Consider the following 14246-nt stretch of genomic DNA (forward strand, 5'->3'; position numbering starts at 1 on the left):
AATACATTTTTGCCAGTGAGCAAAGAGAACTTGAACCAAAAAATTAACTAATAAAATAAATTCCCCTCTTTTAAGGCATAAGGAAGTCTTTCTAAGTTTTGGAATATAACCCCTCACATAAGCTCTGAAAACTATCTCTCCATACAATCTTGTCCTTGTTGAACAAGTATCCAGATCAAGCGACACAAAGGACTTCTCTCATCTTGTGCATCAGCCTGCGTGGACCACAGAAGACTGCTGGTAATCCGATGTTATACAACTTGGCCTTTCACGTACTCTGTATGGAAACGTGACGTGCCTTTACTGGATGCGGAGAAACGCAGGCTGTGGACAGATTTTTCAAGTCTTTTTGGCAAGACTACTCTGGCTTCCCAAAAAATAGTTTAAGTCAGCACACAGGAGAAGTAAAGCAATGCCTCAACCATGCCCTGTACAGAAGACAGGTCTTCCCACAGGTGAATAAAGCTGAATACACTGAAGCATGAAGGACTGCTCTGAACTCAAAGTGAATTCCTCCACTACCTCCTTTAGCACAAGTCATTTCATGCTCTATTCTCAACAGCCATGACTTTGCAGAAGCAGCATCTTCAGCAATACCATGAATTACAAATGGTTTCATCAATCCCTTGCCTGATTCCACCAGAGACTGAGGGCAGCAATTCACTACTGGCAACAAAGGATGCCAGCTATAAGCCAGCTGCTTCAGTGGAGAAACCCCCACTTTTTTTGGCAACCATATTAGTTTCCAGACAGAGGGTGTGATCACAACTGCCATGCACCTTTCATAATGAGCAGCACCATGGCTGTAGAGGAAAGTCTAACGAAGTCAGCAGACTTGCTTCTTGTTCACTGTGCAGCAGACAAGCAGGCATGGACACCTCCAGACCAGTGGCTGCTAGTCCTGTTCTGGTCTGCATCCCACAGCAGATACGGAGTCTGAGGCGTTTACTGAAGACTCAAGACCTTTGCCACATTATGGCACGCATGATACACAAAATGTCATATTATGACACTCAAGCTCACCTTTAAAAGAGGGAAACAGGTCTTTTGCACACCAGGCTTACTCAACTTACTTGGAAGCCCTAATATCAGTGTAACAAACAGCTGCTCTTAAGTACCACCATCCTACTGAATCATTTTAAGCACATGAATTGAAACTTACACAGTGTGTGCTGGAGATGATGACAGAGCTAGAGATGAAGCTCAGACCATCGTTCATACTGACTTGGAGAGCTGCTTCCCTGAAGAAAAAACCACAAGAAACAAGTCAGGCCAGCTAGTCCACAATCCTCTCCTGGATAATATCCTCTGGAACCAGGGCTCCTGATGCACAGAGGAGCCTTTTGTACAGGTTAATTCACCCTGCTGGTGTTCTCTCCCCCATGCTCCAATGCACAACTGCCAATTAACCCAACAAGCACAGGAGACAATGTCAGAATTAGACACATGTAAGAACCACAGAATATAGTGAGATGACAGACTCATTTTCCCACAGGCAAAGTAAATATTTGAGTATGTAGAAAAAACATACATGCCAACTTCTCGTAGCACAGGTGCTGGGCAGAGTAAGTAGGTATCTTCTACTACAAAAGGCTTCTCATCTGGAAAAAAAGAAATATTGGGATTTATTACCTGGTCAGTAATACAGGCCTTAAAGAACAAGCTTAAATAACGTTTATCCTTGCTCTTGATACATAAACAAGATCAAATATTGTATGAGGGATAAAAAGCTACTGCACAGCAGTTGTCCTGAAGTAACTGTAGGCATGTTTCTAGCCCATGGAGTTACAGAGCAAATACAAGGTAACAGCAGATACCCTGCACCTCAGGAAAAAAAAAAAAAAAAAAAACAAAACAAAATAAAAAAATCAACACCTCATGTTTACCCCCCGAGAAAGATGGGGAAATGTGGCAGCTGACCCTCCTTCCTCATTTCTTTGCAGAGCCCTCATGAAAACTGTCTTGTGTCCAGGCTGCCACAGCTCTCCATCATTTTCACTGTAAAACACCATTCCACAAAGCCCTTTGTGCCACCACTCCTACAAAAGGGCTGAGGACTACCTGCCCCTGCGGAGCTGAGCGCCTCCGGGCAATCGGAAGCCCTGTGCAGCCCGTCACCCACATCTTGCACGCAGCACCCTCGCCAGTCCTACAGCTGCTCTGTGCTGTTGAAATCTATCACGCCACACATCCAAGCCACAACAAAACTGAAGATACAAAGCTTTTTGAACGGTCAGAGTAAATGATCACAGCCACTCTATACAGGAGACCAGATGGAGTTGCAACAGATTACATATAATTGAAAATAGCTGGGTTAAGGAAATTGTACATTATGGAAAATTTTGCACTTCAAGGCAGACTCGTCTGAACCTAAATTAAACCTTCCAGCCTAATTATACTATGGTTTTAAAAGTGAAGTGAGAAAAATCATCAATAGGCAATTGCCTGGGAAACACGAACATCAGCTAATACTCTTCTTTTGCAGACTTAAATCAGAACTTTATACCATCTCTCTGGTGACCAGAGAGATGGGGATCCCAAGGAACTTCCTGGCCCACTTGCCAGCTGAGTAGACATCGGGCAGGCTGGCAGAAAATCAGGCAGACGGGCCGAGTGGTTTTTGGTTTTTGGACTGGAAACCACACATTCCCACAGAAGGGGTTGATTCTGCTGAATCAGCATTTTCCAGAAGCATGTCACTGCATCAGAAAGCTTTCTACCAGCTGCACTTATAGCCATCTCTAGGGCCTTCTATAGAGATGCTTTAGACATGAAATGAGCTGTTACCAAACACTACCAGCTTCCTAAAATTTTCCAGTTAAAATTTTCATTTTGTTTGAAAGCCTCTCCTCTCCCGACAGATGCCTTCCCCTTCCTCCTCTCAAACCTGTAGGTTTCAAATCTCATCTTCAGTCGACATCTTGAGTCTTATCTCTGTACATGGCAGGGTGGAAGAGACCTTCATTCTATGGGGCCATGTTGAAACAAGAGTACAATTCACCACCTTGCTTTGCTATCTGAAATACAGACAGCAGCCCTGGGGTCTCTAACCGTCTGAAGTCTCTTCACAACTGCATAGCACACAGCTTCCCAGGGTACACAACACTGGCAACATGGAAGCAAGGTTACAGTGTTCAGCGCATCACTAATAGCAGCAGGGAATGGAAAGGAGCGAGGATAAAAGTTTAACCAAATCGTGTAGCAACCTAATGAAGAGCTGAGCTATTCTGACTGTCTGGTCTTCTGTTTTTGAGGAAACCTGTGCAAGTTACAATTCCATTTAAGGTGCCCGTGGAAAGAGGGAAAGCCACGAAGAGACACAAGCCAAAGAGAATGTGGCAACCTTCTCTAAAGTAATTTCTGCATCAGCTGTGAGCCTTGTTCATTTCTCACTTGGCTGCCGAGATAAATTTGTTCACATGGATGGTGTCTAATAACAATTAGGGCAACAGCAGTAGAGCACTATTGACGCTGGCCCCGTTCTCAGTGGTTAGCTCGGCAGGGTCCTCTCACAAGCAGGGTCACACAGCACAGTTTACTGCAGTGGATGAGGCACAGAGATAAGAGATACAGGCTGCAAGAGTTCGTTCCCTCATGCGGAAGCAGGACTCACCAAGTCAAGCATTTTTTTCCCCAGACATTCCTAAAAGAGAGGTTTCCACTGAATACAAAATTTTAGAAAGCAGTAATATTGCTCTAGTAATTCCTATCAGACATTATAATCCCTATTTCATACCAGTGTATTTCTTTGCTTTGGCAGCAATGTAAAAGATTAATTCCTCAGGCAGGTTAGGAAATGTTTACTTTTTACACTCCATTAAAAAAAATGAAATGGTAATGAAAAGTTGTAGCCTTCCTTGAAGTTTTCCTTATGTTTCCAGCTTCCAGCAAATCCCATGCCTACACAGACACACTTGAATTTTTGGGTTACCCACAGCAGTTATTTTGTTAAGGACTGTTTGACTCAGGCAAACAGCTGAAAGTGAAACATTTTGGCCAGCCATATGGTTTTCACAGACAGGCTTCGCTTCTGCATCATGGCTCACCTACTTCAAGCTTCTGGGATCTCTCTAGATCCCTGCTCCTGCTGTTGGCCTGGGAAGTACCATATTATCGCTATTCTCCCACAGCCTCGGTGCAAGAACACATACAAACGTTTCTAGTACGCTCAACATTAGGAGCAGATGTTTTCAGCACAGAGTATTCCTTTGCTAGCCCCATACTATCCAGAAGATTACTTCCTCATTAAAAGAGAGGCAGACAGACAATAGGCATTTAAAGCACGCAATGTAGCGATACAATGCACATCCCGCACTTCCTATCGCCTGCAGCACAGGCACTGGGTTTACGGGGAGCTTGCATCATCTACAGGCCCTTGGTTTTGCAATAGAGTTACCAAATCAAACCAGTAGCATTTCCCACTTTGCACAAGCAAGGAAGACGGACAGTGGTGGTGAATCTGGCCCTACAGTTCTGTTCTCACCCTGATTTATGAAGATATTAACTCCCATGAATTTATGACTGTCTCAGCGCACACATGCCAAGAGAATGAAGACCAATGTCTTGTTTTCTCCTTTGCTAACGCTGTCAGCAAAAGCCAAAGAATTCTCCATGCCAGCATTCTCTAAAACAAAAGCTGGCTTAATTTTGCAAGGCCTTTTACTTAGATCTCATTAGCTTTTTGTTTCTCTTTCTCTCCCTTCCCACCCCCAACTTGCATTAAAGTCTATGCCTCTCTAGAAAGTTTATCAGAGTCCCGAGAGGGGACTCATGGCTGGCCAGGCTGGCTACAGGGAGAGATTATTTTGTTTGGAGAATGTTTGTGTTTCACCACAAAAATGAGTAACTATTTTCCTTTGCTCTAAACAAAAGAAGATCCATTTGGTTTGCATAACTCTGGCCATCTGACTCCTTCCTGGAAAACTTACATAGGGAAACCAAACAAAACAACACTTCTCATCTGCTATTGCATCTGTATCTGCAGGATGCATTTGAAAGAACGCCGCTTTCCTTGTCTGCTACAGAAAAAAACTTGCTGTATTCCTGTGCAGTAAGAGATGGGTCTGAATGCTCCCAAACTCTAGATCTCATGCCAAAAAAATCTGAATTTTGTGGTTTGGACTCCTCTCAGCTGACAATACTGGTGGAAGAGCTGTGGACGGCGGGGGGCGGAGCGCTCGATTCGATGTCGCTGACTTCGCTGCCCAGGAAGCGATTTCTGTTCTCGGCTCCGCCGCTAGCCGGCTGCGTAACTGTGAAGAAATCACTTCGCCTCCTTTGCTAATTTTATAGAAAGGATGCCCAGGCCTTGGTTGCATCTCAGACACCAATCGAGGGCAGAGCTTGGACATCTTCAAGAAATATTGCAATGCCTCCCTTTGAGAAAGTCCACCCACAGTAATGGGCACAATTTGCTCCTTACCTACACACCTCTAATCACTCCATCAAGCAAAATAAGGTCCTCACTGTATAAAAAAAACCCCACAGGACACTGCACTCATGGGCAACTAAAACTAGTAGGTCCTGAGGCATAAGCCGTTCAGACCAGTGTACAGAAATGGAGAAGGGTCAAACATCTCACAAAACCACATCTGTTTTCTGTGGATGCCCTTTCAACAAGGTACTTTCTACTGCTCAAATTCCTGTAATTCGCTACCCAGCATTCCTACACCTTTTAACAACTATCTGTAGCCTGTAAAATCTATTATTCCCAGCATTAGTGAATAGTTTCTTTTGCCACTAGCAGGGTGTAACCTTTTGGCAAGCCAGGACTTGGAGTACTTCCCAACCATAATAACAAAAGCCTCAATATATGCGTGATGTTTTAACACACAAGAGCAAACCTCAATAAAAGAGAGGTGCAAAAACCCAAAGAAGGTGACCAAGACAGACCATAGTACTTTCTTTTAGCCATATAACCAAGCTAAAACTAGCAGCCATTTCTTTGGTTACCAGTGCATCCGAGAAGTGACTGGCATATTGAAAACTGACTGCAAAGGTCCCGTACATAAGTGTTTAAGAAAGCATGACATTTTTCAAATTGCCACCACAATATCGCAAGTGCTGATTGTTGGACTCGCAATATCAGCAATATTTTAGTCCAGAAATGGCTGCAAAAGCCATTTGCCAAACTGTCCACATATCACAGACTAACAATTTCCTTCTGTTATCCCTGTATTTATGATTTGCGTTCAACTAAAGTACATCTCAGAAAACGCTTTGACCTAGTCCTCTGCTACTATAGGAGAGAAGGCTCTGGTTTCTTAGACTAGTACAGCCAAATTGGGGGTGGGAGCCTGGCTGCTCCCACATACGACTCCCTCAGGAACATCCGAGCTAAGGCGGCTGTTCTCCTCTGTACCTCAGCCCACTTGAGATGGGTAGCCCTGAGCCATTGCGAGCCTGAGCACTTCCACTGTCCCTTTGTCACCTCAGATGAGGCAAAATACCTCTGTGATTCTCTGCACCACCTACCAAAGAACAATCTCTGTTCATCCTGGCTGACTCCTCCTCTTATGCCCCTCCTTGTGACAACTCTACAAGCAAAGTTTTTATTTCAAAACCATTTTGTGGGGAGATAGGAATGCAGAAAGACACTGGAACAGTCTCTGAGCTACAGAAACTGCCAACGAGAAAGACCCATAAATAAGAAATGTTTTGTTAATGCTGTAATGAAAACCACATTGAGATCACGCTGTAATTGCTCTGCTTTGTGTAGGGACACACGAGCTTTGAATGCCAAAGCCATTCAGAGAAGAGTTAGGGGATGGGGGGGAGAAACAGATAAGCACAGAACAATGATATCACATTCATAACAATCTCTATCTAGATGGAGAGAAGGGATCTGGAAGGAATTGCTTTTTCTCTGATGGATTCATCTGCTGTGCATACAATTCTGTTCAACAAACACACATAGCTTCAAGACTACTAGTAGAACTTGGCAAAGCACCACGCCATTAATCTGCTCATGCTCACAACTGGCAGCTCAGGAGAGCAGCACATGCTGCAGCGCAACAGGATCATTCCCAGGCAGGAATCTTGGTCCAGCACTGCAACAGCTCCACTCCGATCTCAGAGCTGCTACCATAACATGCCAACGTCACAGCGAGAGACCATCTTGGTCCCCCAGCAGCACACAGTATAAATAAGCGAGCTTGGTAAAGCACTCCACGTTGCACACAGATTCTCCTCCTCGCTCAGCCCAAGTTTCCTGACCGCTCTGTGCTTATTCCTCCACACTCAGCCTGGACAGCTGCAGAGAAGTCGGCTGGACGTAAACACACAGGAATCCTCTTTTAGAGGTTCCTACACTGCAATTTGTTGGAGGCTAGGAGAGGATTTGAGGGAAGTGTGACCATTTCTCCTGTTTTCATATTCTTTGTCAAGCAATGACTTGGGCCACTCTTCAAAATAGGATGTCAAGCTCACCTTGGTGTATGCTTTCACCTAGGAAAAGTTAGAGGCATATGTTGTGTGCTTCATAAAGGTCACACTCCCAAAAACACCTGAAGGAATTTGTACACAGTGATGGACATTCTCTAGTACCACAATAGAAAGAGGGAAAAGCTACTGTAAGAAAATAAAAGGAAAAGATTCAGTGGTGGAGGGTTAAAGTGGCATGATCAAGTGGGGGAATCAGGGATTAGAGTGGAACTGCAGAGCAAAACATTCCTGTGCCAAGAGTGACCAGGCTGCAAGAAAGTAAAGAAGATATCACAAGAAAAGTACTGTGCTGCCAGGAGAAAGGAAAGACAGGGAAGATGGAGCAACCTGCTAGGCTTTAAAAACAGAAGGCAACTTTTGGAAGGCATTTGTTGGGCAGTTTGGGGATACAGTTCCCTATACAGCTCACTCTCCACTGACACCTGGCAAAGTACTGCTCCCACTGTCTCTGCCTCATTTTCCCATGCTTCTGGTACTCCGTGCTGAGGGGGGGAAAAAAAAAAAAATCAGGCTAGTTTGTGCAAAGGATCAGTTTTGGCCAGGCACCCAGAGCATTCACTAGAATGCAAAAGATCTAGCCCCACCTCTGCTGTGGTGCATGCTGTTTCCTCACCAGTCTTTCATCTCTCTATTCAGTTTTAAATTGTCTAGGACAGAGCTCGCCTCTATGCCCAGAACTGCCTTTGCTGGATCCTGCACGATCTGGGCAGACAAAGACATTTTAGCACCACAAAGCAGTCATAAGTCACTGCACTGTATAATTACTTTTAACTCTGTGCAGTCTGAAACCAATTCTCTTAGGTCCTGCTGTTGGCAGAAAACACCCTGCTGTTGAACATGCATCTGATTACAGTTCTGCTGAGCCAAATATTCTTCATGGTTTCTACAGATGTTCCTTTTTTTTATCCCATAGCTATGAACATTATGAGCCGATGCTCTCTTCACCTGCCACTTTTCTCTGCCAATAATCCCAATAAAAATCTATTAGCTCATACCCTTAACCTCAGCAAGTCCTAGCTGTGCTGGTCTACATCTCATCTGGGATAATTTAAGGTTTCAGGAATTGTTGGCTTAGCATTGTCTTTAAAAATACCTCCTTCCCTGATACAATCAGGGGCTGAGAGGTTTCAAGCAAACAAAACCAGCTGAGCTATCCAATCTCCATAAGGTTTCCATAAAATTCTCCTTGGGTTAACTCTTATGTTAAGCCGTTCGCAGCTAAGTGCCACAAAGGCACACTGAGAATGCAGGCTGGAGCTGCAGGCTCCAGCAAAGCGAAACACCGAGATACATTCTCACATAGAGCAACTTAAACTTAACGGAGCTATGCCAGTTCCTGCCAGGAGAGGCTTGGGTTTGAGAACATTGATGAGCAACTGCTGGGTTCCCTCAATCAGGAAATGGTTTGAACTCAGAAACTGAGTTTGTGGCCTCTTGCTTCCAGGTCACTGCATCAAACGATCTAGTGCTGTGCAAAACATACTGAGAAGTCTTGGTGCAGTGCCAAGGAGAATGAGCTCACTTTTCACCTATGCATCGATTCAGGACACAATGAATGCACCAGGTCAGAAGGCAAGGAACATATTTGGCCCTGACCCTCATTTTCCACAGTCATTTTGTGGACACAGGAAGACAGCTTCAAACAAAAAAGCCCATGGGTTGCTCTAAGATCAGCTTATCTTTCCTGAAAGCTACTATGAAATTATGATGACACGATAATAAATTACTCAGCTAGACAAGCAGTCAGCACACAAAAAGAGAGGAACGAGTCTTCCTCCTCGCCCCCACTAACACCAGGTCACAGTGTTCAGGAGTGAGGTAACCCTCGCAAACAGTCCCTCCCATTGGCAACACTGGATGTTTTTGTGTCTCCATAGGCAGGACACACTGACTAGTGGAAAGCCGATGGATGACATTCTTAGCTCTGTGAAGACTTTAGGATGTTTCCAGGAATGAATGACTTGCTCCAGAGCCAGCCAGCTCTGAGGAAGCTGAGCTGAGAAGCAATTGGGATGCAACAGTAGGTCACAGTGAGCATAGCCTCAGGTAACAGAGGTAACTTTCAAGCTAATGACAAGCAGGGAGCAAGTAGTCTTCTCTGGAGGAAAAAGTGGAACAGCAAGTCAAGTGCTGAAAAGACTTTACATAGGAGAGAAAAGAAGGATAGCATTAATATCACTTCACTTCCCTTCCCCACAAAGCTGGCAGCAACAGTAGCTACTTTTACCTTTCATTCAGGCTCAGAGTCCTGTCCTGGACTCACAATGCAAAGGGGGCCATAGGAACGACAATTGGTGGATGGATATGGAGGCAGAAACGAATAAAGAACAGGCCATCGAGAAAAGAGACCTGCACCAAATCTCTAGCTTCTGAAGAGGCCCCATAAACCTATAGGAAGAGGACCAGGCTGGCTGTCAGGACACCTGCGTGCTTGCCCGCAATTAGCTCGCTTGGAGCAGCTACCTTCAGTACTGTAACTTCAGTTCCCCCATCTGTAAACCAGGGGTAGCAGAGTTTACTCATTTCATATTCAGCTTCCAATGCTTTTTCTCCTCAAGATACAGATCCATTTTAAAGCTCCTAATAAAAAGTTCAAATTAAGCCCAAGATCCAAGTTTTTCAGGCCTTTTGAACTCGTACTCAAAGACCTTTGTGCTGCAGCTCTTGAAAGCAATTTATAGAAGAAATAGAAAGCAATTCAAGGCAATAAGAGTAACGACGTCCTTCCACCAAGAAAGAACCAAACCTAGCCCTTATCCCCTCCCACACAGCTTGCAAATCTGGCCCCTGGTGGTCCTGAAACTGAAATGCTGCACACATTGACCCAATCAGTCTTGCTTTAGAGCTCATCAACAGCACCAGTCTCTCAAAGGGATATCTGGTCTGAGGGGTGCTCAGGACTTAAAACAAGGCCAGGCCAAGCTACAGCAGGGTGACATGTGCACTCCTAAATCTTGCAACTTCCAGGGCCCCTGTCATGCTGAGTGGTGGTCTTTAACTCCTGTAACTTCCATTATATGTCCATGCATTTCTTAGCATAAAATACAACTGCTTGAAAAATCATCCACTAACTTTTCTCTTGAACTGAAAGTAGCTCCTCCACAAAGTGGAAGCGTTCACCCAAATTATGCGTTTGATATGGGATATTCACGTTTTAATTGAAAAAAGACAGCAGATATGCAAACTAAGGATGCTACAAACTGTCAGCTTCCAGCAACCAAACCCAAAGGCTTTTGGGTTTGCACCACATGGCTTCAGACTTTTGATGAAAAGAAAACTTCTAAATATTTGAACAGCAATTTCATTTCCATTGGAGAACTACAGGAGACTTTATAACACGTACGATCCAAGCAAAACTTTGGATCTGAACTCTGGGGAGAAACCAAACATGGTTCAACACTTAAATGCAGCCATGATCCAGATTTAAGGAGTTCTGACCACATGTCAGGTTGGGGTTCGATTTTTATGAAGCTTAAAAGGAAAAGCATGAATCTGTGGCTGCCTCTGCTGTTCTTTGTTGAAAGCCACCACTCACAGCACTTATCTCCAGGCTGCATGGAGATGCCTCCAAAACAATTAATTCACCATATCCCCCCCATCCCAGTGCTTTTACTCAGATCCTTTTCCTTCCCTATTGCCCCCTCTGGTGCCACCTGCTCCTCCCTGGACACTTAGCCCTCCAGCTTCTGCTCTTCATGTCCTCAACACTCACCATATCTGAATTAAGCAAACATGAACCACAGCCAGCCAAACTTTCTCCTTAGTGACACAGGAGTTGGCAATTCCAGAACCTGCCTACTGCAGAGGGGGCCAGCGCAACAGCACAAAAGCCATTCAGGACAAATTACGTACACTCACTGTCCAATAACCACACCTGCCCTGAATGCTCAGTGGCATTCCTCACAGGGCAGACAGCCTTAGCAAACTGTTCCCCTGCTCTGAAGAACAAATTACAGATGCTCAAAGCATAAGTCCAATCTTGAGCCATTAGACTTTCACATATTAATTCATAATAGATTAATTCATGCATTTATTTTATACTCAAAAGGGTCAAGACCACCTCCAAAACAATCAGGCAGCTTCTGAATAGATTCCACGTTAGAAAAGATGAATTCTACTGTCACTGGTGGTATTAGCTACGATTACACTTTCTGGTTTCCTATGTGGGTTTGCAGGCATGACAGATGAGAACAATAGGATCGTTAGTTCTTCCAGCTAAATGGCTCTCGGTACGCTTCACAAAAAGACCAGACACTCAGGGTCTAATGTGCTTCTCTTACTTTGGTTCTTCTGCTTGGTGAACTCTGTAGAGGAAACATCTTTCACAAGCTGCATCCACAGAAGCACAGCAACACCTTAGCTCCAGCTCCAACACAGCTTCCAACAACAGTGTTGGTTTAAGCTGCATGACCAGGCCTGCTAAGTACCACAAAATACAGGTAAGGAGAGAAACAGACCTGCTCTCACTACATAGTTAACCCAGCAAGACACATATAGATACTCTTTACAGGCAAGTTTCTTGTCTTCTATATTTTGTCCTCTCCACTGCTCAAGTTTATTATTCACGTACTTGCTGTCAGAGTCGCAGCATACAATACCACCAGCAATTTTCCTCTAAAAAAAAAAGTAATCTCTTCTGCATTCTGCAAATTTAATAGCTCCTCATCCCACAATTATTACCTTCACAGTCAACATATTTGAAGATCCAAAATGTTTTGCAAGCAAATGCCTGCCAGTACAGAGTTGGGGGGTGGGGTAGGGTGGGGTGTCAAAACAGCTTACTGAGAGTAACCGTGTCATTGATCCTGAAACTGCAGAGCACTCTGTCAACGTTACGGGCATGTCGAAATCCATTTCCTCTCACGACAACCTGAAAAGACTCTGTAGCAAAAGAGACAGTAGATTATTGATACATAGCAAGACAAAGAATGGTCATTTAGGTAAGGCACATATTGCAAAAGTTTTCACTTGAAATTTCTTGAGCTAAAATTTGCAGTTTAACAATTTTTAAGTTACAAAAAATGTTAAAAATTGAATTTTCACTCTCTCCCTACCCAATTTCAACTCGAGTTTTTAGAAACAGGAAATAATACACAACAAACATTTTAACTGACCTGCAGTGAAAACATTAAGCTTCAGAGACACTGAGCTTTCCCCTCCCCAGGTTGCTATTTTAAATGGCAGAACGTTTGGGGTGAAGAAAGGCAAAAGTTGGAAAGAAAAAAAATAATCTTCCTGTGAAAGATAACTTGGAGAAGTTCAAGTGCTGCTCTCCTAGGTAACTGCAAAATTGTATCAGTTACCATGAATTTCATCACCTCCTGCCCTACTAGCCTGTACTGTGACCATGAGTCCCTGGCTAGACTCATTTCCATACAATGACAGAGGATTTCATCAACGACCAGCTTTCTAGTCTCTGGACAAAGGCTATAATCTCAGAGTCCGCGAGCATTTCTCCAAGTCTTCCTCTCTCTGCTGTAGCAGAAGCAGAAAGCACCAAGTACAGTCACCAACACCTGAGCGCTGAACGGAGTGGTCCTTTTTGGAACAAGCAGGGCCGAGCAATGAGATCATACCCTCACAAGTCTTTCACACCACTCTACTGTTCCTTGTTATTCCAACTACTTGAACCTAGTACTGGGAAAGGTTTAACAAACTTCCTGCAGCCACCAGCATTAAGACTGCCTTGCAAGGCAAGCACCATTTTCAGACTTTCAGATTTTGAAACAGGGCCATAGTCCCAGAAAAGTTCTGGCAGCAGCCATAGGAACTCAAACTCTGCCGTTCCCCATGGGGAAGGAAACAGCCCCCACAATTCCTGTTACTATCTAGGAGAGGCACTCAGATAATCCCCACTGATGTTTCGCTGATGAATGTGGTTTGAACACAAAATGCTTCACCATCCAAGACAACGCAGGAGTAATCAGAGTGCATCAGAAACACCACCCTGGTTTTAAAATTCCCAGGAGCAACAAGGAACCTACTTTTTGCAGATTCAAAGTTTTTGCCTTACACTTTACAGTCCCCATTCTTCTTTCATCTCCCTTAAGGACTCACACACTGTACTTGTCAAAAAAAGCAGATTTGCTCTGGAATCTGGGCTCTCTTCCAGGTCCCACTCATTTACAGCCAAGTTGCAAATCATCCCACCACATCTAGCCAGGGAAGCTGCCTCGCAGGCCCATTAGGTGTTGTCCAAGAGCATTTGGGAAGAACGGGGGAGAAAAGCTCTGTTCTGGAGTGCGGGGGCTGATGAATACTTAAGAGAAATCACAGAAGTCTCAACTGCTGGGGAATGAGAGTTCAAGCACAGTCAAAGAACAGCATATCAATGTTGTCAGATTAACCACGGGGATCCTGTCTCTGCTTGAGACTGAAACGAACAGATACAGTATGCACCCTGCATGTCTGTACTGATGCAAAACCAAATCAACAAATGGACATTTCAAAATGATGTGTTGCTGCTGAAATTCATTACTCAAGTGTCTGGGACCAGTCTGCAGTGCAAGAGTGGCCTCAGGTAACATGGAGCCCTCATGTTCTCTCCTTCCAAGAAAAAAAAAAAGGCAAAAAAATCTACAAGTGTGTAAAGTGGGTCTGAATGTTTGTACAATTCCCTTTCCCAAGCATTTATGGAACCTCTCTGCACCAAATCAGAGACTGTCATGACCACAATCATCTACCATGCTCAGGTAGAGAGAGCCTTGGTTTAGAGCCTTTTTTAACAAAGGAACTATTTAAACGGACAGCCAAAATGAGAAAAAGATGACTAAGTACTATAATTCATGTCAATTATGCCATCC

General features: G+C 44.1%; 1 protein-coding gene across 1 annotated transcript in view; it reads right to left on the reverse strand.

Moving 5' to 3' along the window:
• The window catches only part of LOC309601552 (anthrax toxin receptor 1-like), a gene marked incomplete at both ends in the record, with an annotated part of 106109 nt that overhangs the window by 63720 nt on the left and 28143 nt on the right, over positions 1-14246 (reverse strand). Inside the window, 3 exons of the mRNA XM_082334614.1 lie at positions 1163-1241; positions 1532-1601; positions 12226-12324. Of these exons, the coding sequence (XP_082190740.1) occupies positions 1163-1241; positions 1532-1601; positions 12226-12324 (248 nt within the window). The remainder of the gene's footprint in view (positions 1-1162; positions 1242-1531; positions 1602-12225; positions 12325-14246) is intronic.

This window comes from Platalea leucorodia (genome assembly GCF_965183815.1).
Source record: "Platalea leucorodia genome assembly, chromosome: W".
Taxonomy (NCBI): Eukaryota; Metazoa; Chordata; class Aves; order Pelecaniformes; family Threskiornithidae; genus Platalea; species Platalea leucorodia.